The 24,904-nt window shown below is 52.6% G+C and overlaps 2 protein-coding genes across 2 annotated transcripts; one reads left to right on the top strand and one right to left on the bottom strand.

Annotated features, from left to right (window-relative positions):
• Positions 1–3,585: 3,585 nt before the first annotated feature.
• Positions 3,586–13,153, top strand: LOC142915631 (uncharacterized). The gene is made up of 5 exons (XM_076061352.1): positions 3,586–3,849; positions 6,410–6,880; positions 7,802–8,006; positions 9,089–9,383; positions 13,049–13,153. The coding sequence occupies exons 2-5, from the start codon at positions 6,433–6,435 to the stop codon at positions 13,151–13,153; spliced, it is 1,053 nt and encodes a 350-aa protein (XP_075917467.1). The 5' UTR covers positions 3,586–3,849; positions 6,410–6,432.
• LOC142915630 (uncharacterized) lies at positions 13,047–20,988 on the bottom strand. The gene is made up of 4 exons (XM_076061351.1): positions 20,977–20,988; positions 18,710–18,901; positions 14,358–15,293; positions 13,047–13,353 (listed from the first exon to the last, which is right to left on the bottom strand). Exons 1-4 carry the CDS (start codon positions 20,986–20,988, stop codon positions 13,183–13,185), a joined length of 1,311 nt encoding a protein of 436 aa, XP_075917466.1. The 3' UTR covers positions 13,047–13,182.
• Positions 20,989–24,904: the final 3,916 nt, after the last annotated feature.

The raw sequence follows: 24,904 nt of genomic DNA, 5'->3' as shown, positions 1-24,904 counted from the left end.
TTTCCTCAAGCCATAAACATCAAGACAACAGACGCCTCGATTCATCTTGGTGGCGTCTGGTTGTCTACTCCATCCACCCAGAGAGAGGGGCGGGTTCCCCCCCCCCCCCTTTTTCGTACACGTTTTCGACGCACAAAGAAATGGTTAAGATTTTTTTTAAGTTTAACATTTCACATCACAGTTGATATCTTATCATACACAGTTATGATCCTGCTTGTGATTCATAGTATTTGATTTCTTTTCAAGTGAAGATGCTCTTCTGAGCGTATGCATTTTATCACGTGCTGCAGGGAAAGACAAAGGTGGCCGGGATCTTCCCATCTCTCTATACTTTGCAAATATCATTTCGACTCCACATTCTACCAGCCTAATCCACCCCGTTACCTTGGCTCTTACTTAGTTTATTAATTTTCGTCACTTTGTGTGTTTATAAATGTGTGACAGTTTAACTTAAAGCTCGCTCACTCTTTTGCTGCCCGTGTGCAGGGTGGGGTGGGGGCTACTACTAAGTTCCGTGTGTGGCAGATGGTCCCCGCGATAACGATCTGTTTGCCCTAGCGTGAAATTCCTCTCTCGCGCTCTTCGAGAGAGACAAAGGTGGTCGGGAGCACCTCTTTATACTTTCGACTTATATTTCTCAAATACCATTTGGTCCCATGTTTGCCAAGACTCGTGTTTGTAACTACGTCCTCCCGACACCTCTCGGTTTTACCGAGGTTCGAATTGTTATGATGGAATTATTAAAAAGAAAAATAATTATCATCCTAAGTTTAAGAGGTCCGTTTCTTGATTGTTGGAATCCATATCCCTTGGTTCTGTAAGGTTCTATAATGGAATGTCGTGTAAGGTTAACACGTTATTATTAATATTATATTGCAATTTTCTTTAAAACTTTCTTTGCCTGGTTGCCGTGTGTGGGGTGGGGTGTGTCTCCTCATCAAACCCGGCTGGCTTTTCCAGATGGCCCCTTGTGATAAGGTGTAATTCCTGCTTCTCCGCGCTGTGAGAGAGACAAAGGTGGTCGGGGTTGCTTGGGATATTGTTTAAACTCTTTCGCAAGTTTGCCCGTTGTCTCATTCCTTCTCGATAACCTTTGATGTGACTCGGTATTCCTGCTCCAAGCTTTCAGTAAAAGTATTAAAGGTGAAAATCATTTGATAGCGAATTAATCATTGGATAATAATTCACTGATGTGTCTGGTGGCCTGTTCTTAATTGGAGTGAGCGTTAGGATCGCTAATTTTATCTTATTCTTGTTGTTGCCTCTTAATTTTTTTGTTGTTTTACTGGCAAATAAGGAAAAGAATATGTATACGATTTACCCTGTTGGCATCTCCGTGTCTAGTCTCTTGGTGTTCTGACCTCGGAGGGACCTTTCCTAAGGGGCCCATCAAACTCTTGTTCATCTGGAGATTTTTGCCGATAGCTGTTACATCCTCGCCTTGAGAGTTTTATTATTTCTTTATATATATGGCCTGTTTATGACCGACATCTGGTTTTTCGTGTTTCTGGCTTACGGGTTTGATTCATTAAAAAATATATATTGTTTGTCACGAAAGAAAGGAAAAAGAAATCTAGGTGTATGCATCCGTAAATATTCTTATGGATATTAATTGTGGAAAAAGGGCCGTATACAACAGGTGGTTTACTCTCCCCCCCCCCCGGTTGTTGCAGCCTTTCCAGAATCCCTGCCTAAATTAAAACGTCGAGTTTAAATTTCGATTTAAAGCTTTCGTGACTGCAAGGATTCATCTTCTTTGGTTCTTTCGGTAAAGTCACGTAGAATGAGAATAAAATAATAAAATAACACAAAAAATTCTCACGACGTTTCGGCCACAACGCAAGCGGCCGTCTTCAGGTGAAAGGTACAGACCTGTCGGGACAACAGAGCTTCAATGTCTGTCGTCCCGACAGTTCTGTACCTTTCACCTGAAGACGGCCGCTTGCGTTGTGGCCGAAACGTCGTGAGAATTTTATTGTGTTATTTTGTTGTCGAGTTTGCATGCTAAGATTGGTCCACACACCAAGTTCCTACAGGGACGTCTCTCTCTTTAATGTGGAACACCGGAATGGAGTGAAATCACAGCTGACGCATCTGAAGGCATTCCTGTATTCCCCCGGGGAACGTTTCACCCCACACGTACGTGTGTGTGTATACACGTCTCTTAATAAAATGAGTGCAAACCTGCAAGGGCGTATATTTATATAATTACGTGTAAGTTGAAATTGATTTTTGTTGTTGCCACGGACAATGTATGCCATTTGAGACTCTGATGCAGCCGGACGTCATCAGTAAATGTCAAAGCAGCCAGACGAACTTCCCTCAACACGAGCAGCAGAGGGATTGTCAACACCGCTGGCGTTTCCCTTCGTACCCCAACTCCCATCGCTCGCGTCTTTTATTTTTACGCACAATTAAAGAGTCATTGCCCGAAACGCCGCCGACTGCATACACGTTTAAACATTTTGATTTAAAGCTTTCGTGACTGCAGTGATTCATATTCTTAGCTCTTTCGGTAAAGTCACGTAGAAGGGAAACAATAAAATAATAAAATATATATAAAATAATATATCTTCTTTGGTTATTTCGGTAAAGTCACGTAGTACGAGAATAAAATAATAAATTTATAAAATTTAATAATACAATAAAATTGCCATATATTTTATTATTTTGTTTCCCTTCAACGTGACTTTACCGAAAGAGCTAAGAATATAAATGTTTAAACATTCTTAAGGCCACGGTGTTGTTAAACGTTTTGCTGTTGTGGGTAATTATAACCGTCATCAGGTTGCGAGTTTGACATTTTAAATGTTTATTGCCGCATGAGCCGAGTGGAGCGGTGGCGCAGTGGTTAGCACACCGCCCGGGTTCGATTCCCCGCTCACGGCGGCGCGCATCAGTGGTAATATTCGAACCGGTCCTGGACCTGCCCACCCACCCCTCCCTCCCCACACTTCACCAGCCCCCACTGGCCAGAGTGGTCAAATATGGTGAATCACCCCCCCACCACCACCATCACCACCATCACGACCGACAACAACGGCGTGCGGAAGGGGTGAAGTGACCGTGACCATCATCCAGCAGTGGGTCAATCAAGGACTGACTTCAATCTTTATTTAAAGATTTCGTGACTGCAGGAATCCATATGTAGTAGGTAGAAAATAAAAAAAATATATTTTATTTTATACCTACGTATAAGGTATATACCTACGTATAAAATAAAATGTTCATTCCGTAAAGTCACGTAGTAGGTATAAAATAAAAAAATATATTTTATTTTATACCTACGTATAAAATAAAATGTTCTTTCGGTAAAGTCACGTGGCTTTTCCGAAAGAACCAAAGCGTAAGGACTGACTTGGTCCTTACATTACGGAACACGTGACAAGCCACAGCAATGAGCATCACCCCCCCTGTCCCCCCCACCCCACACACACTTCCGCTCATATACGTCACTTCCGCCCACGCCCCTCACTTTCACTTCCTGCCCACGCCCGTCACTTTCTGCCCACGCCTCACTTCCGCCCATTTACGTCACTTCCGCCCACGCCCGTCACTTTCACTTCCTGCCCACACCTCACTTCCTGCCCACGCCTCACTTCCGCCCACACCTCACTTCCTGCCCACGCCTCACTTCCTGCCCACGCCTCACTTCCTGCCCACGCCCGTCACTTCCGCCCACGCCCCTTGGCTCTGCTGTTCGGTGGCTGAGCACGTGGGTGGGGTGCGGGTGGTGGTGGGGAGTTTCCCACAAGTCGACGAGAAGCGAGCGAGTGGCGAGCGGCACATCCGAAGGGCGACTCCACTCACAGTCGCCCGGGGCTCCGCACCGCCTCCACGCCCCCCGAGGTAAGAGACGGGACGCGGCGAGGATGGAGCGGTGGGGACGCCCGCGCCGTTCCTGGCCGTGCCCCCCGGTGGTCGACTCGGCCTCGAGTGAGCTCCTCGTCGGGTGCGGCCCTGGCGCTTGGTCCGCCCTCCCACCTCGTGCAACCTTTCCCCGGCCTTCGCGGCCCTGCTCGCCGGCAGCGCTTTGCCCCCGGCGGTCTTGCCGGAGGCTACCCGTGGGATCTTTGTCTTTGGGTACATCGAGCGTGACCTGAGACAGTGGGGGCCGAAGTTTGACTCCCTGCCGCGGTGAACGCGACGAGCGGAGAGAGCCTCGTGGCGTGTACACAAATCGATTAAAAAGCACCATATTCTTAGTTTTTTCGGTAAAGTCACGTTGAAGAGAAACAACAAAATAAAATAACAAAATATATATATTTTCTCTTCAACGTGACTTTACCGAAAAAACTAAGAATATGAATTACTGCAGTCACGAAAGCTTTAAATCAAAATTTAAAAAGCACCAGTCGGAATTTCGATTTAAAGCTTTCGTGACTGCAAGGATTCATCTTCTTTGGTTCTTTCGGTAAAGTCACCAACACGTAGAATGAGAATAAAAATAATAAATTGATTAAATAAAATAACACAATAAAATTCTCACGACGTTTCGGCCACAACACAAGCCGTTTCAATGCTAAATCCTATGCTAATTCCTTTGTCAAGGCGCTCTGTTTCTTCTCACACAGCTTAAAGGTCGCGGTCTGAGCTTGGCTTTGTTCACTCCAGCGCTGTCCTCCAGACAGTCTCGTCCCTTCACCTGATGAAGGCCACTTGTGTTGTGGCCAAAACGTCGTGAGAATTTTATTGTGTTATTTTATTTTATCAATTTATTATTTTATTCTCATTCTACGTGGTGACTTTACACAATACCTCCAGTCAAAATGTAAACAAAAAACATACTATGATAATATATAATGCATTGACCTTGAAACTGGTTGGTCCACACCAAGGGACGGCTTTCTTTCTAAGGGACAATGCCACATATATTATCATAGTATGTTTTTTGTTTGCATTTTGGCTGCAGGTATTGTGGTTAATGCAGTAGACATGATTCCTTGTTAAAAGGTTTCAGTTTTGTTGCCAGAAAAAAAGGGGAAAAACCCTATTATTATTACAAATCGTGCGATTGATAAAGAGTTGGAGCCGTGATTGGAATACGTGATTGTAGCGTTTCGCCAAGGCGAAATGCCAAAGTCGCTCGCGACACTGCCCCAGGCTTGGGGCTTGAGTCCCCTGCTGATGTCTCTCTGTGCGGCAGGATGTGGCGATCCACTCGGCATACAACCTCGCACTCCCCACCAAACATTCCCCGTATCCCTCCCCCCACCTCGATGTCCCAAGATCCCCGTCCTCTCATCCACCCCCCCCACCACCACCACCACGATCCGATTGTGTCGAGAAGATTCCAGAAGAATGGATTATTTAATAAAGAATTAAAGCTTTCGTGACTGCATAAATTAGTTGCTGTTTTTTTCGGTAAAGTCACGTATGTAGGAATACCATAACGTTATATTAAAATAAATCAATCACGACGTAAAGGTAACTTCCCTGTAGAAGTGTGTTAATAAAGAATTAAAGCTTCTGTGACTGCATAAATTACTCATTGGTTTTTTCGGTAAAGTCACGTATGTAGGAATACCATAACGTTATATTAAAACAAATAAATCACGACGTTTCCTCCTGCCCCGTCCTTTCTCTCTGGCCCCTCCCCCCACCTTCACTTCTTATTTAAGGCTTCCGTTTCATCCGACCTCACTTCTCTGTCCGTCCTTGCCTCTTGGTGTCTCTCTATTTCTGACTTGTACCTCGTATTTGTTCACTCTGTCTATGCTGGTATGTTCAATCCAGAGGTTGAACACGAAATTTAACACTCTTCTGAAATTCGTGGTCCGCCAGGTAAGTGTCTGTGTTGTTGACCTGACTGGTTGTGTATCACGTAATTTTCCTTAGGTTTGTTGAATTCTCGTCTCTCCTTGTTGTATTTGCCTCCGTGATTCGTTTCTTACGCCTGATGAGGATCGCTTGTGTTGCGGTCGAAACGTGATTGATTTGTTTTAATATAATGTTATGGTATTCCTACACACGTGACTTTACCGAAAAAACACAATGAGTAATGTATAATTTGTCTCATTGTTTTATCCCCGTTGTCTGTGAACTCGCGTTTGAACTCTGCGGTTTTCCCTTCGTCTCGTTGCGCCCCCGCGCGGTCCGTCTCTTTGCCGAACAACAATTGTGGTGATCGCATCGGTGCCCATCGAATGGTCGGCGATGATACCGCCCCCCCCGCCTTGCTGATCTCGATGCGGCGGTCATCGTTGTCGTCAGCCACGCGGTCATCGTTGTCGTCAGCCACGCTCGATCCTTGGCGGAGATGAAGACCCTCCCGCCAACCCACGGCCGTCTCTCACCGGTCGCTGGTGACGACGCACCAGCGATGTAACGCGACGCACGGCATCTCCCGCCCGCCTGTGCTTAAACACAAAACGTGCGCGCTCCTCCCGCACCCCCCCCCCCCTCGCAGATCGCATCGGGGCTACGCTAGCGATGACAATGATGACGACGATGACGACGACGATGTTGCTGCTGCTGCTGGTGGTGATGACGGGGGCGGCGGCGTCGGCAGACGTCTCGCCGATGCCTTCACCGTCCCAGCCGCCGTGCGGGCTGTGTCCCCCGGGCCACCACGTCTCGCTGCCGTGTTCCACCAAGGCCAGCGAGCAGCAGCAGCAACAGCTCCTCCTGGAGGACGCGTCCGACGTGGAGGCGCGTTGCACGCCGTGCCCGCCGCGCCACTACACGCAGTTCTGGAACTCCCTGGACCGGTGTCTCTACTGCGGCCCGCCGTGCAAGGAGGGCCAGCGGCTCGCAAAGGAGTGCAGCCCCACGCACGACCGCGTGTGCGAGTGCGAGCCGGGCACCTTCCTGATGCTGCCGCAGGAGTTCTGCGAGCGGCACAGCGGCTGTGCCGCCGGGCACGGCGTCGTCACCAAAGGCACGCGCGGGGTGGGGGGCGGGGCGGGGTGGGCGGGGAGGGGCTGGGCTACACCACGTGTGTCGTTGCCATTCGTCCGGCGATCGATTCGCCCGTGACCAAAGACGCCGCTCAATCGTTGCGTCCGATTTAATTAGTTGAATCGATAAGGGTTCGTTCCGCGTGGCCTCCCCCGTCAACAGATCCCTGCGGCGAAAAACGCATGAACGCCCAAACTCCCCGTTCATGCATTCTTCATTCATTGGCTAGAGGTTAAATCGTTCGCGCATTATTCCTGTTTGGCGCTGGAGATTGTTCCAATCTCCAGCGCCCATCGGGACAGAGCTCCTTCGCGCGCAGCGCGAGATTTCTACCCCACTCAGAAATCAATTGGTTCCTACTTTCACTCCTTTGATGATCATTCATTTGTAAACGTATTTACTGTGCCCCGCCGGCCAGTGCTCGTCAAGTCGGGGGGAATCTTATCTCCACTCTCCTATCTCCCAGTTATCTCCCAGCACCAATTTATGCCTATTCTTCTTCTTTCGTTCTTTCGGTAAAGTCACGTAGAAAGAGAATAAAATGATAAAATAACACAATAAAATTCTCACAACGTTTCGGCCACAACGCAAGTGGCCTTCAGGTGAAAGGAACAAACCTGTCGGGACGACAGAGCTACAATGAAGAAGGCCACTTGTGTAGTGGCCGAAGCGTCGTGAGAATTTTATTGTGTTATTTTATTATTTTATTCTCATTCTACGTGGTGACTTTACCGAAAGAACCAAAGAAGATGAATCCTTGCAGTCACGAAAGCTTTAAATCGAAATCTATGCCTATTCTCTTCTCATCTTTCTCTCTCTCTACGCATCTCTACATTTTGTCCCGCGTCTCTGCCCGCCCGTGCGCCCCCCCCCCCCGTCTCGCGTCTCCGTTGTTCCGCAGGATCCCCGCGCGAAGACACGCGCTGCGCCCCATGCCCTCGGGGATTCTTCTCCCCCGAGGCGTCGGCGGACGCCCCGTGCCGCCCACACACAAACTGCTCCGGCCCGGGCTCCATGGAGCTGCTGCCCGGGGCCTCCACGCACGACGCGCTCTGCTGGTCGGGCGCCCGCGTGGAGTCGCAAGCGTGGGGACGCGGGGCCGGCAGGTGACGCGTCGTTTTAGCGGCAACCGTAGATCGACGGCGTCAAATGTTGATTTAAAGCTTTCGTGACGGCAGTGGATTCATATTCTTGATTCTTTCGGTAAAGTCACCATGTAGAAGGGAAACAATAAAATAATAAAATATATATTAAACAATAAAATTCTCACGACGTTTCGACCGTAACGCAAGCGGTCATCATCAGGTGTGAAAAAACCAACGGTCGTGAGAATTGTATTGTTTTATATATATTTTATTACTTTATTGTTTCCCTTCAACGTGGTGACTTTACCGAAAGAACCAACAATATCAACGGCATCGTCGGAGGACCGCGCTACTGGCCTCGGAGGGCAGCCGGTGCGGATGCCGCACGTGCCCACTGGGGAGAGTGCTCCGGGCTGGACACGCGTTCGCAATCTGGTCCACGGTCACGTATTTATCCGTTTAAAAAGACTACTACAACCGCAGTACATTTTGGATGTGTGTGTGCGTGTACGTCTTTGAGAAATTGTAACGTAATTGTGAAGAGGTCGCCGGTGCATTCTCCACGTTGCAGGAATAGAAAACGATAGGAATGTTCGCCACTTGAACGAGACGCTAAATTCCACGCGATGGCGCGTGACCGACCGGTAGCACAGCGAGAGGTACGCTGACGCGGTCTCGCTGGCTACAGAAGCATTTTCTGAGTCCATACTCTTTGGTTCTATTCGGTAAAGTCACGTAGGTAAAAATAAAACAACAAAAATCACGACGTTTCGGCCACAACACAAGCGGCCTTCATCAGGTGAAGGGACCGGGCTGTCTCGAGGACAGCGCTGGAGTGAAACACAGCCACGCTCAGACCGCGGACCTTTAAGCTGAGTATGGATCCTTGCAGTCACGAAAGCTTTAAATCTAGAATGTTCTGAGTCGCCAACCCGGAACGGATCTCGGTTGCCTGACTGCAAGCTGGCACGACGCCCGCGCCTCCCAATTAGCGAACGAGCTGGCTACGTGCAGTGCGAAATAAGTACGGTGAAAAGTCCACCTTGCGAAAGGTGATCCCGGAACAACGCGCTTTACATCTCCTTCCCTTCCTTCCGCTGCAGAGCCTCCGTCGCCGCCGCCGCCTCGTCCGCCGCCCCGGCCAGAGGGCCCGTGCGACGCCGCGACCCTGCGGTTCGCGGGCGGCGTCCGCCGCCTGCCTCTGTCGTGCCTGGCCCACCGCGGCGCAGGGAAGGCCGCCCACGTCCGGGAGCTGCTGCTCGGCGCCATGGGCGACGCGGGGCGGCGGCGCGGGCGCGGGCGCGGGAAGCAGGGGGGGAGGAGGCTGGAGAAGCACGTGAAGCTGCTGCTGCTGCTCCGGGTTTGCGTGAGGAGACCGCCCCGCCGGGAGGAGGGTCGGTGAGGATGCACGGTTCGCCGTTGCGGAGAAAGACGTGGTCGAACAAGACGGGGGTGGGGGGGGGAAGGGCCTTTTAAATGGTCGTGTTGTAGTAGTCACGAACCGAGCGTGAGGGCTCAGAAACATTGATATAGCAACCATTTAAATCAATGTTTCAGCTGCCCAGCCGTGATTATATTGGGTTAAGTTCGGCGAGTTGACCGCGCAAAATTGCCATCTTAAAAGGTGATTTGTTCGAATAATTCTGGGTTTCAGAATTTAAAATGTTGGTTTGATCGCCATGCGCATAGGGAAGCCGTGGCTCCTGGTGGTAGTTCCGCGTGACATGCTGCTGTGGGCCGTTGGGCAAACTGCAGAAACATTTTTGGGAAAGAGATGACAGTTTTATATAAGCTGTAGCCGGAGTCTTTCAAGCCCGTCGATTGAAGCCCTCTAAATTATCCAATATAGAACACTCATCGCATTAATGAAATCGACTGTAGAGGGTTAAATAATTACACGATGAGTGGTGATGATGAGGTATGATTAATTAAATTACATTCCATAGCTTGTAACAGAGGACACACATTAAGGTTATCGCATGCCACAAACTGCTTTGGGGGCAACATAACAGTGACTAACTTTAATAAGCCCACATTATTAACAAACGCTTCCTCACGACTGAAACCTTTAATCGCTGAACATTTCAGACAATTTGCCCTGTTATAAGGTGCAGAAGAGTACGGCGTAGTTACGAACAGCGACCACCGTGACAGCTAAAATGTTACAAAAATCTCCGATTTGAAGAAGGTTCATCGATAAACACATTCTCCTGCGGAGGGAGCTGGTAGGAACGTTGGGTTGCTCGGTCAATGGCCAGGGTCAACGGCAGTGTGGTGTATTCCACAAATAGGTCCGACTGTGAGGGCGGGCACAAGCCGGCGTGAGTAGGTTAAACGTTGAGTTTTATAAGGGCACCACGGGGTGACCAGTCCCTCCCCACCCAGCCCCACCCCTCCCACCCCCCACCCAGCCCCTCCCCACCCTCCCCTCCTCACCCTCCCCACCCAGCCCCTCCCCTCCCATTTTTGGATGCACGACGGACGGACACAACAATAATCCCCTGTGGGCTGGTGGTGTAATAACCAGGAGGTTCCTGCCAGTACAAGCATGTGTTTTTCACGTGAAGAGAGAATGGAAATATATTTCAGCAGTATTCACAATCTCTCCTACAAGCAGGGCTCTCAACGTTTCCCTAGAATGCGTGCTGGCTTGGAGTTAGGAATTATTAGCAGAAGGCACTGCACCCAGAGAGTGTGAGATACACCCATCGTAAGAGTCCATGTTGTTGTGTAGGCCAATTAGTTTAAAGGGCAATGCATTACCGAAGGATATTTGTTTGAACAGTTTACCGCAAGTATGTGTGGTTAATGCAGACTGGATGCCTTGTAACAGGGGTCCGTTTCGTGTTTGAACATCTTAACACCTGCCGCCTTATTGCCAGTAAGGGTAAATCCTCCTTTTTGTATTATTCCATCGCTATGTTTATTGCTCCAAGTATCCTTACAATCAATCCAATGAGAGCTTTATACAAGAACAATAAGGATACACGAGGATATGATTTGTCAAAGTTCCCAGAAGAGTGTTGATGTGAACAAAAATAACAAAAAAAGATTTCGTTGGTGAGATTTCTAGAGAAACATTTCTGGAGCAGAGCGTAATGTACCTCTAAGTACTGGGGGACTGGTTAACGCAGTTCCTCCACATGTTTGTTGACAGCACAGTATTTTTATAGTTGCGTGTGCACGCGCGTCACATGACGTGTGCACGCATGACTTTTTTGGAATGTTCAATGTGTTTTTGTAATTGTCACGGATGGTTACGTGTCGACTGTTGAAACCTATGAATAAAAGTTGCACGAAATGTCCGCGCGTTCAAAATTCCTCGCCAATTCGGAGCGGATCCGAAATCCGCAAATACGTCGTCAGCTACGATCTGTCGTTTGCCGGCTGAATGCCTCCCTTCAATCGTGGCTGCGGTGGCAAAAAAGCCACCGAGCTTTTTCTGCCCGTGAGCTGTGATCTTACCGCCCCGTCTGCGTTCATCGGTTATCGCCCCCTTATCGCCGTGCCGCCCTGAACAAACTCAACAGAAGGCCTCCACGGTAATATTATATTGTCCTGAGAGGAGTTACGGTCGTCCTGAAGCCAACTCTACCAGAGCGAGAGAGAGAGAGGAGGCAGTGTGCGTAGAGTTGTGGTGGGCCCCCGAAAGTTCACCGCGACAAGTCAGGGGCCCCGATGCTGATGGGAAGATCGCCAGTTGGGGTAGACACGTGGCTGCGCCTCACCACGTGACCTCTTGACCCGCACGACTGAATCCGCATTCCTAAGGCTACGCGAGCACCCCGCACCCTTCCCGTGCGCTTACAAGAACAGAACCCACATCCCCCAGTAGCCCCCCCCCCCAGCCTTAACAGCATGTTAGGGCAAATACTAATAGGAATCCACTGGAGACAGAGCCGGATTAAGATTGTGTAAGCCCCCTGGGCTACAGGTACCGTGAGGCCCCCTGGTAAAAACTGTTGAAAAGGAAAACAAAGTTAAAGAAAAATAAAATGTTTTTTTTTTACAAGGCTAACAACGAATAAAATTCGGCATGCGCAACTGAAATCACTTTTCACTTCGTCTCTGGAGGCGCTTCAGCTGGACGAGGCCCCTGGGCTGCAGCCCCTGAAGCCCCCTGCCCCCACGCCCGAATCTGGCCCCGATGTTGGATGTTGGTGGATGAGTGAGCGAGTGAGGACGAGTGAGTGAGAGAGAGAGAGAGGGGAGTGTGAGTGAGGACGAGTGAGTGATGTAAGCGCTATCGGTTCATCCGGCGGTTGTTTATTTTAGCGTTTCGGCGGCAAACGTGCGACCGGGGCGACAAGCTCGTACGTGCGGAACGTTGCAAATTACGCGGCTGTGGAAACTTTAGCTGACGTGGAAATAAGTCGATAATCATTAACATTATGAGACCTCCTTTGCCAAAAACAAGATATAGGAATAGGTTTTACCCTTTTAACTGGCACAAAAACTGACACCTTTATTCAAGGCATCATGTTTGCAATGACCACAACACAAGCAGTCAAAATGCAAACAAAAAAGACAACTCTGATAATAATATGCACTGTCCTTGAATTTGATTGGTCCACACCCGAGACAGCTTTTCTTAGAGCCTAGTCTCCATTGGTGTTGGACCAGAAGACGCCAAAAGGCGTACAACTCAAAAACAGCGCACTATCAGAGTATTGAGGGCTCGGGGTGAGCATTAACATTATGAGACCTCCTTTGCCAGAAACAAGATATAGGAATAGGTTTTACCCTTTTAACTGGCACAAAAACTGACACCTTTATTCAAGGCATCATGTTTGCAATGCATTTCTGAAATGATCGTCTGATGATGAAAACTAATTCACTTACAACTGATTTAAAGCTTTCGTGACTGCAGTAATTCATATTCTTAGCTCTTTCGGTAAAGTCACGTTGAAAGGAAACAATAAAATAATAAATATATTATTGTTATATATTTTATTATTTTATTGTTTCCCTTCAACGTGACTTGACTGAAAGAGCTAAGAATATAATATTACTTAGAACTGTTTTTGTCCTTCCCCCCCCCCCGCTCCCGCATCTCCGACTAGCGCACGGTTGGCATCGTGCTCACGCGCACCTACGTGTACGCACCTGGCCGAGTCGGTGGGACACCCTTCACCAAACACACACTGCTGCATTCCGAGGTGGGTTGACCGCCGCTCCCCCCTCCCTCCCCGCGCTGTCACACGCCACGCGGGGAGGAGCCGCGTGCCGCGGCGGTCTCCGCCAGCACGGCCTGCAGCAGGCCGATGTAGCGAACCGTCGCACGCAGTGTCGCCGCCCGCGACGGCCGGAGGCGGTCCGGCGGCAGCAGGCGATGCAGGAGCAGGAACGCGCGGTTCAGGTTTCGCACCTGAGGGCACGGACACGCAGACGGACGGACGCGCGCGGACACGCCGTCAGTGCCGGGGATGGACGCCGCTTGGCCCTTGAGCGGCGGCGCTCGAGGGCCAAGCGGCGTCGAATTTAACTCGCTCCGCCACCCGTGGGCGAGGACTCGGTTCGACCAGACTTCAACCGTCTCGCGTCACCCCGTGCCGCGTTCCAACAACCGCATGGCAGGCCACGATAACGCAAAGTCATAGTAATAGGTTTTACCCTTTTAACTGGCACAAAAACTGACACCTTTATTCAAGGCATCATGTTTGCAATAACCACAACACAAGCAGTCAAAATGCAAACAAAAGAGACAACTCTGATAATAATATTATGCACTGTCCTTGAATTTGATTGGTCCACACGCGAGACGGCTTTTCTTAGAGCCTAGTCTCCACTGGTGTTGGACCAGATGACGCCAAAAGGCGTACAAGGGTAAAACCTATTACTATATCTTGTTACTGGCATAGGAGGTCTCATAATGTAAACGCGAAGTCACTCAAAAGCACGGGGAGAGAAACGGACGCATGGGAGGATGGGCATACGGACGGACGGATCCGAGTTTTAAGTTAAAAAATTATTTGTTTTACGCGGCGTCCTCGTCGCGGGCCATCTCTTCGCGCGACGATGAGCGACTTTACGTTTTACACCTCAGACGTTTGAAAGGGCACCCGCCAGCTCTCCCAGTGGCAGCTATCCTCGTGCTGCACCACGTGACGCCCGGCCTGCAAGTGGGGGCCAGTCGGGAGGAGACTGTTGCTGCTACGTGTGGTCCCAACTGATGTAGGTGCAGTGTCAATGTTTAAAACGTCACTCACATGGACCACGATGGGCTACTCTATTCACGTAATCGCTGGTGTGGCCTTCGAGATCCGAACTGAATCTGGAACGTGCCACCACTGGGCCATATCACCCCCCCTCCCCTCCCCCCCCAAGTTTTGTTTTAGTCTGAGTCAACCTAAGGGGATCGTGGCTTCTCACCCGGATCCTTTCGCGCACGTTCGCTTTGCTCTTCCGAGCTAACGCGGCAGCAGCCGCTGTCCTCGGGGAGGCGGAGGAGCTCCAGCGGGAGGAGCGCGAGGAGGTGGAGCAGACGGCGGTGGAGGAGGTGGAGCAGACGGCGGTGGAGGTGGTGGAGCAGACGGCGGTGGAGGTGGTGGAGCAGACGGCGGTGGAGGTGGTGGAGCAGACGGCGGTGGTGGAGCAGACGGCGGTGGAGGTGGTGGAGCAGACGACGGTGGAGGTGGTGGAGCAGACGGCGGTGGAGGTGGTGGAGCAGACGGCGGTGGAGGTGGTGGAGCAGACGGCGGTGGAGGTGGTGGAGGTGCTGGAGGTGCTGGAGGGACCCGTGAGAGTCCTGCAGAGCCCAGCTGGAATCTGAGACCCCTTGAGAACCACGCTGGACGACCCCCCTTGCAGCATCCGCTGCTGCTGTGGCTGCTGGTGGTGGTGGACCTGCTGCTGGTGGTGGACCTGCTGCTGCTGGTGGACCTGCTGCTGCTGGTGGTGGTGGACCTGCTGCTGGTGGTGGTGGTGGACCTGCTGCTGCTGGTGGTGGTGGACCTGCTGCTGCTGCTGCTGCTGGTGGTGGTGGTGGACCTGCTGCTGCTGCTGCTGTTGGGGGTAGTGGACCTGCTGCTGCTGGTGGTGGTGGTGGTGGACCTGCTGCTGCTGCTGGTGGTGGTAGTCGACCTGCTGCTGCTGCTGCTGGTGGAGGAGGACCTGCTGCTGCTGGTGGTAGTGGACCTGCTGCTGCTGGTGGTAGTGGTGCTGCAGGAGGACGATATCGACGAGACTTGGCTGGGAGTTGTCTCGCAGCTCGCCGCGCTGCACGGCAGAGAAGAGCTCCGGTGCCGGGGTGCGGAACAACCGGGGTGGCAGCGCCGGGGTGCCCCCCCGGTGGCCCGGTGCTCGGCGCTGCGGAAGGAGAAGCGCAGGGCGAGAGCGAGCGACCCCCTCTCGATGGGGGGGGGGGGGGTAAATTCGTTGGCCTGCTCTTCCACGCTGGCCAAGACGACTCGGGGAGAGGCGGCGGCCACCCCCACGCCTCGGCCCGCCGCACGCGACCTGCCCCGTTGGGCTTCGACTGCCGCACCACAGAGACCGCCACAGAGACCGCGAGTCTCGTGGCAAACAGCAAATACAACACAGCCAACACAATGAACACAGCACAGCGAACACAGCGAACACAACACAGCGAACACAGCCAACACAGTGAACACAGCACAGCGAACACAACACAGCCAACACAGCAAACACAGCGAACACAGTGAACACAACACAGCGAACACAGCACAGCCAACACAGCACAGCGAACACAGCACAGCCAACACAGCAAACACAGCAAACACAGCGAACACAACACAGCCAACACAGCACAACACAGCCAACACAGCGAACACAACACAGCCAACATAGCACAGCGAACACAGCGAACACAACACAGCCAAAACAGCACAACACAGCGAACACAGCCAACACAACACAGCGAACACAACACAGCGAACACAGCACAGCCAACACAACACAGCGAACACAGCACAGCCAACACAACACAGCCAACACAGCGAACACAGCACAGCGAACACAACACAGCGATCACAGCACAGCGAACACAGCACAGTGAACACAGCACAGCGAACACAGCACAGTGAACACAACACAGCGAACACAACACAGCCAACACAGCACAGCGAACACAACACAGCGAACACAGCACAGCGAACACAGCACAGTGAACACAACACAGCGAACACAACACAGCCAACACAGCACAGCGAACACAACACAGCCAACACAATACAGCGAACACAACACAGCGAACACAGCACAGCCAACACAGCGAACACAGCACAGCGAACACAGCACAGCCAACACAGCACAGCGAACACAACACAGCGAACACAACACAGCGAACACAACACAGCCAACACAGCACAGCGAACACAACACAGCCAACACAACACAGCGAACACAACACAGCCAACACAACACAGCGAACACAACACAGCCAACACAACACAGCGAACACAACACAGCCAACACAGCACAGCGAACAGCACAGCGAACACAGCACAGTGAACACAACACAGCGAACACAACACAGCCAACACAGCACAGCGAACACAATACAGCCAACACAACACAGCGAACACAACACAGCGAACACAGCACAGCCAACACAACACAGCGAACACAGCACAGCGAACACAACACAGCCAACACAGCACAGCCAACACAGCACAGCGAACACAACACAGCCAACACAACACAGCGAACACAACACAGCCAACACAACACAGCGAACACAACACAGCCAACACAACACAACACAGCGAACACAACACAGCCAACACAACACAGCGAACACAGCACAACCAACACAACACAGCGAACACAGCACAGCCAACACAACACAGCAAATACAACACAGCCCACACAACACAGCACAGCGAACACAACACAGCCAAGACAACACAGCGAACACAACACAGCCAACACAGCGAACACAGCACAGCGAACACAACACAGCGATCACAGCACAGCGAACACAGCACAGTGAACACAGCACAGCGAACACAGCACAGTGAACACAACACAGCGAACACAACACAGCCAACACAGCACAGCGAACACAACACAGCGAACACAGCACAGCGAACACAGCACAGTGAACACAACACAGCGAACACAACACAGCCAACACAGCACAGCGAACACAACACAGCCAACACAGCGAACACAACACAGCGAACACAGCACAGCCAACACAGCGAACACAGCACAGCGAACACAGCACAGCCAACACAGCACAGCGAACACAACACAGCGAACACAACACAGCGAACACAACACAGCCAACACAGCACAGCGAACACAACACAGCCAACACAACACAGCGAACACAACACAGCCAACACAACACAGCGAACACAACACAGCCAACACAACACAGCGAACACAACACAGCCAACACAGCACAGCGAACAGCACAGCGAACACAGCACAGTGAACACAACACAGCGAACACAACACAGCCAACACAGCACAGCGAACACAACACAGCCAACACAACACAGCGAACACAACACAGCGAACACAGCACAGCCAACACAACACAGCGAACACAGCACAGCGAACACAACACAGCCAACACAGCACAGCCAACACAGCACAGCGAACACAACACAGCCAACACAACACAGCGAACACAACACAGCCAACACAACACAGCGAACACAACACAGCCAACACAACACAACACAGCGAACACAACACAGCCAACACAACACAGCGAACACAGCACAACCAACACAACACAGCGAACACAGCACAGCCAACACAACACAGCAAATACAACACAGCCCACACAACACAGCACAGCGAACACAACACAGCGAACACAACACAGCCAACACAACACAGCCAACACAACACAGCCAACACAGCACAGCGAACACAACACAGCCAACACAACACAGCGAACACAGCACAGCGAACACAACACAGCCAACACAACACAGCGAACACAGCACAGCGAACACAACACAGCCAACACAGCACAGCGAACACAACACAGCCAACACAACACAGCGAATACAACACAGCCAACACAACACAGCACAGCGAACACAACACAGCCAACACAACACAGCGAACACAACACAGCCAACACAGCACAGCGAACACAACACAGCCAACATAACACAGCGAACACAACACAGCCAACACAACACAGCACAGCGAACACAACACAGCCAACACAGCACAGCCAACACAACACAGCCAACACAACACAGCGAACACAGCACAGCCAACACAACACAGCGAACACAGCACAGCGAACACAACACAGTGAACACAACACAGCGAACACAACACAGCAAACACAGTGAACACAACACAGCCAACACAACACAGCGAACACAACACAGCGAACACAGCACAGCCAACACAACACAGCGAACACAACACAGCCAACACAACACAGCGAACACAGCACAGCGTACACAGCACAGCCAACACAACACAGCCAACACAACACAGCGAACACAGCGAACACAACACAGCCAACACAACACAGCCAACACAACACAGCGAACACAGCGAACACAACACAGCCAACACAACACAGCCAACACAACACAGCGAACACAACACAGCCAACACAACACAGCCAAAACAGCACAGCCAACACAACACAGCCAACACAACACAGCCAACACAACACAGCCAACACAACACAGCGAACACAACACAGCGAACACAACACAGCGAACACAGCACAGCCAACACAACACAGCGAACACAGCACAGCCAACACCGCCCCTCACCGGCTGGCCAGGCCAGGGGTGCCCCGGGGGTCGACCCGGCTCCAAAGGCCCCGCGGGTCCCGGAGGCCACTGCCGGAGTCTCGCCGGGTCCGCGGAGGCCACGGGTCCCGGAGTGGTCACGGGGCCCCATGGGTCACGTGACCCCTGGGAGCCGGCGTGCAGCCGCTCCGTGGCGCAGGGGGCGACGGGGCTCTGTGGTGCATCAGAGACGTTCACAAGGCACTGTGGTGCATCAGAGGCGTTCACAAGGCACTGTGGTGCATCAGAGGCGTTCACAAGGCACTTTGGTGCATCAGAGGCGTTCACAAGGCACTGTAGTACATCAGAGGCGTTCACAAGGCACCGTGGCGCATCAGAGGCGTTCACAAGGCACGTCACGTGCATCAGAGGCGTTCACAAGGCACTGTGGTGCATCAGAGGCGTTCACAAGGCACCGTGGTGCATCAGAGGCGTTCACAATGCACGTCACGTGCATCAGAGGCGTTCACAAGGCACCGTGGTGCATCAGAGACGTTCACAAGGCACGTCACGTGCATCAGACGCGTTCACAAGGCACAGTGGCGCATCAGAGGCGTTCACAAGGCACGTGGTGCATCAGAGGCGTTCACAAGGCACTGTGGTGCATCAGAGGCGTTCACAAGGCACCGTGGTGCATTAGAGGCGTTCACAAGGTACTGTGGTGCATCAGAGGCGTTCACAAGGCACGGCACGTGCATCAGAGGCGTTCACAGGGCACGTGGTGCATCAGAGGCGTTCACAAGGCTCTGTGGTGCATCAGAGGCGTTCACAAAGCACTGTGGTGCATCAGAGGCGTTCACAAGGCACTGTGGTGCATCAGAGGCGTTCACAAGGCACTGTGGTGCATCAGAGGCGTTCACAAGGCACCGTGGTGCATCAGAGGCGTTCACAGGGCACGTCACGTGCATCAGAGGCGTTCACAAGGCACTGTGGTGCATCAGAGGCGTTCACAGGGCACGTGGCGCATCAGAGGCGTTCACAAGGCACTGTGGTGCATCAGAGGCGTTCACAAGGCACGTCACGTGATTTTGTTTCTGCTGAAGGTCAACTCGAGGTCAAAGTGATTTGCCGCTCAGGTGAGCGGCGGTGCTCATGTCCGGTTTCACAGCCCTGAGCCGATGGTGGAAATTCCATATTCCTCTGGCGGGGGCGATCCCTTTCAACTCCCCCCCCCCCCCCCCCTAACAAAGTGGTCGTTATTTTATCGACCCTGGCAGGACTGGAAAGGCGGCGGGAATTAATCTCCTGAAATGTCGGAGATAGGCGCACGCGAATGAAGATGCATACACACACACACGTGCATTCATTCGTTTGCACTACAGATCGGTGAAATAAATGTGCGGTCTTAATGAGGACCTACTGTGCAATGTGTGTTGACGTTCGCGACATCGCGGGGGGGGGGAGGGAGGGGGGGTGGCGAGGGAGCTCCGTTACCTGTGAGCGTTGTGGGATGGCACGGCCGTGCGAGGCGTTGCGCGCCGCCACGCAGCAGATCACCCCGGCCGGGGGTGCCGGCGGGGCGCGCCTGGTGCCTGCCTGGCTCACAGCGGCAGCAGCAGCAGCGCCAAGGGCTTTCACGCCATGCCACAACACCCCACTGCTACCACCACCACCACCGTCACTACCGCTACTACCATCGCCACCATCGCCACCATCAATATTACAACCAGCACTATCACTACCAACACCACCGTCAATACCACTACTACCATCGTCACCATTGCCACCATCAATATTACATCCAGCACTACCACTACCAACACCACCGTCACTACCACTACTACCATCACCACCATCGCCACCGTCAATATTACAACCAGCACTACCACTACCAACACCACCGTCACTACCACTACTACCATCACCACCATCGCCACCGTCAATATTACAACCAGCACTACCACTACCAGCACCACCGTCACTACCACTACTACCATCACCACCATTGCCACCATCAATATTACAACCAGCACTATCACTACCAACACCACCGTCAATACCACCACTACCATCACCACCATTGCCACCATCAATATTACAACCAGCACTACCACTACCAACACCACCATCAATACCACTACCATTGCCACCATCAATATTACAACCAGCACTACCAACAACACCGTCACTTCCACTACCATTGCCACCATCAATATTACAACCACCACTACCAACACCACCACCATCATCAATACCACTACTACCATCACCACCAATGTCATAACCACCACTGCCACCGTAATCAATACCACCACTGCCATCACCTCCGCCGGCACGTGGAATAAGCCGCCCTACCTGCGGCACACCTGCACAACTCGCAGCTCCTGGGTGGGGCTCACCGGACCGAGTCTCACCTGGAGGACTCGGGTCTACCCGCAGCGCACCCGTGCGGCGACTCGCACCTGGGCTGCCGACACTTGCGTGAGAGGCGCCCCGCGGATTGGCGTCCAACCGGGGCGCGCCAGACCGCGCCTCTGCGTCACCTCCGCTCCTCGCGCCCGCACGAGTCCCGGCGGCGTCTTCGCCGTCGCCCGCACCGCGACCCGCGAGCTCGCCGCCCGCCCGCCCGGCTTGCCAACCGGGCGAACGCGACTCCGGCTTCGGGCGGGGCGCTCGCCCGCCGCCCACGCCGGCGTCGACACCGGCCGCACGCCCGTCGCGAACCCCCAACGAGCGTGGCCCTTCTGAGAGCCTGGCTGGCACTCAGCCACGCCTGGCTGATACACAGACACACCTGGCTGGTACACAGACACACCTGGCTGGTACACAGACACACCTGGCTGGTACACAGACACACCTGACTGGTACACAGACACACCTGGCTGATACACAGACACACCTGGCTGGTACACAGACACACCTGGCTGGTACACAGACACACCTGGCTGGTACACAGACACACCTGGCTGATACACAGACACACCTGGCTGGCACTCAGCCACACCTGGCCGATACACAGACACACCTGGCTGGTACACAGACACACCTGGCTGGTACACAGACACACCTGGCTGATACACAGACACACCTGGCTGGTATTCACCCACACCTGGCTGGTACACAGACACACCTGGCTGGTACACAGACACACCTGGCTGGTACACAGACACACCTGGCTGATACACAGACACACCTGGCTGGTATTCACCCACACCTGGCTGGTACACAGACACACCTGGCTGGTACACAGACACACCTGGCTGGTACACAGACACACCTGGCTGATACACAGACACACCTGGCTGGTATTCACCCACACCTGGCTGGTACACAGACACACCTGGCTGGTACACAGACACACCTGGCTGGCACTCAGCCACGCCTGGCCGATACACAGACACACCTGGCTGGTACTCACCCACACCTGGCTGGTACACAGACACACCTGGCTGGTACACAGACACACCTGGCTGGTACACAGACACACCTGGCTGGCACTCACCCACACCTGGCTGGTACACAGACACACCTGGCTGATACACAGACACACCTGGCTGGTACACAGGCACACCTGGCTGTCACTCAGTCACACCTGGCTGGTACACAGACACACCTGGCTGATACACAGACACACCTGTCTGATACACACCTGGAGGTACGTGCAGGTAACCCTGCGATAGTGAGACTAGCCCGGTGCCGACACCACGTGACGCAGCGCCTGCGAGTGGCCACGTGGTGCTTGCGGCTGCGGCCTCTCCTCCTCCTCCTGCTAAGGAGTTCGAGTTGGGAAGAGTCTCGCTGGCAGCGCTGCACTGCATGGCGGTCATGACGCTGCTGCTGCTGCTGCCTCTGTTGCCGATGATGATGCTGTCAGATAGCGACAAGGGCAGTGATGATGATGCTGTCAGATAGCGACAAGGGCAGTGATGATGATGCTGTCAGATAGCGACAAGGGCAGTGATGATGATGCTGTCAGATAGCGACAAGGGCAGTGATGATGCTGCTGTCAGATAGCGACAAGGGCAGTGATGATGATGCTGTCAGATAGCGACAAGGGCAGTGATGATGCTGCTGTCAGATAGCGACAAGGGCAGTGATGATGATGCTGTCAGATAGCGACAAGGGCAGTGATGATGATGCTGCTGATGATGATGATTCAACTGATGATGCCACTTAATGCTATCGCAGCTGATGATGATGATGATGATTGACAAACATGATTATTATATTCTTTGGGTCTTTCGGTAAAGCCACGTAGATAGAAAAAAAATATAAAAATAATAACAATATCATATAGCGGGAGAGCTGCTGAGGCAGGAAACATAAAAGTGATTCTTGCAGTCATGACAGTTTTAAGTCATTAATATTATGGTCATCGCAAAACATCCTAACGGCTCGGCATTGTACGAAATGCATAACGTAACCCAAGAGCTACAGTATTATTACTACCACTACTGCTTAACGCGGTGTTTGTTGTTGCTGTTGTTGTTGAAATTAAGAATGGTCACATTCTCCAGAAAGTGCGTCTATGAATCTGGAGACTACGGTAGAGAACGCACAGAGTTGGGGGTCTGCCACGCGTCCACACCCCACCCCCCACTCGGCTATTTGTAGCTCGAATAACAAACGTCGTAAACTCGAGACAACAGACCGTGCTCCTGGCCAGGTGAAGCTTCACTTTGTGCCCCAACTCCTTACAAGATCACCACCACCACCAATGTCGAGTCCAGTGAACGATCATTAACAAGCCCTCCACAGCGCCGGTGGTAGCCACCGCTCCACACACGCACCGAGTGAACAATTCACTATTCACTAGGCTCACTCCTCCTTCAGCCTGCCCGCCTTGATTCATCAATCAGTGGGATTGCGACACTAATTTGCATAATTGATTGGCCGATGCCTTGACGGCCACGTGACGCTGGGAAGCCACGCGCGTGGATGTCAATGATTGCCAATCGGGTTAATGAGTTAATTGCGAGAGCACGTGACGTGGACGCGTGTTTACAAGGCCATATTGGCACTTAACTATTATATTCATCACTCGCACGAGTGGGTGGAGGTTTATACATTGTGTCCGTGTGTGTGTCTGTGTTTGTGTCTGTGTGTGTGTCTCTGTGTGTGTCTGTGTGTGTGTATCCATGTGTGTGTATCCGTGTGTGTGTCTGTGTGTGTGTCTGTGTGTGTGTGTGTGTCCGTGTGTGTCTATCTGTGTGTGTGTGTCTGTGTGTGTGTCTGTGTGTGTGTCCGTGTGTGTGTCTGTGTGTGTGTCTGTGTGTGTGTCTGTGTGTCCGTGTGTGTGTCTGTGTGTGTGTCTGTGTGTGTGTCCGTGTCTGTGTGTGTCCATGTGTGTCTATCTGTGTGTGTGTGTGTCAAAGTAGGGAGCGGTGGTGTAGTGGTTAGCGCTACGCTGCGCTACGAACCCGGCGACCCGAGTTCGAATCCCGCTCACGGCCAACACCAGTGACGATTATCTGAACCGGTCCCGGGCCTCCCCTAGGTCGACTCAGCCTCAAATGAGTAACTGGTGCGGTGTGTAAACATCGCCACGGGGGAGACAAAGGTGGTCGGGCGTGGTGCTGGACACCCACCCCCTCGTGTACTGTTCCAGCCTTTACAGGTGCTACTCGCTAGCAGCACTTGCCCCTACAGTCTGTTAAGGCTATATGGGGGATCTTTGTCTTTTTCTCTGTGTGTGGGTGTGTGGGTGGGTGTGTCTGTCTGTGTGGGTGTGTGTGTGGGTGTGTGTGTGTGGGTGTGTGGGTAGGTGTATGTGTGTGTGTGGGTGTCTGTGGGTGTGTGTGGATCGACACTTTGTGGTGCCGCCGCAGCGGAGCCGCTCCAGCGGAACCGCGCCCACTGCCGCGGCGCCATCACCTATGCCGCGGATTTCCCGCCACTCTCCCGGAGCCGGTGCCTTCTCAGACGTCCGCGTTTTGGCCCCTGCACAGTCGTGAGGCCGCTGCAGCAGGGCCGCTCTGCCGAGGTCGTGCCCACCGCCGCAAAGCCGCCACCGGGGGATGTCGACGCCGACGCTGCGCACCCTCACCACCCCCCCCCCCACACGAACGTACACACGCCCCACGTAGAGCCAGGAAGGGAGGTCACCCGGCTGATAGGTTTTTGTCCAGAAGTCCCTAGTGGGATCGAACTTCATGGTTTCCTGCGGGCGGGAAATTGGGCGATCTTCCCCCTGTAGCTGACATGCACTGCGGCGCCGCGACCTGATATTAAAGTTGC

Source organism: Petromyzon marinus, unplaced genomic scaffold (genome assembly GCF_048934315.1).
Source record: "Petromyzon marinus isolate PM22_M1 ecotype Great Lakes invasive population unplaced genomic scaffold, UKy_Petmar_22M1.pri1.0 PM_G_Scaffold_33, whole genome shotgun sequence".
Taxonomy (NCBI): Eukaryota; Metazoa; Chordata; class Hyperoartia; order Petromyzontiformes; family Petromyzontidae; genus Petromyzon; species Petromyzon marinus.
This window is presented reverse-complemented; position numbering and strand designations above follow the sequence as displayed.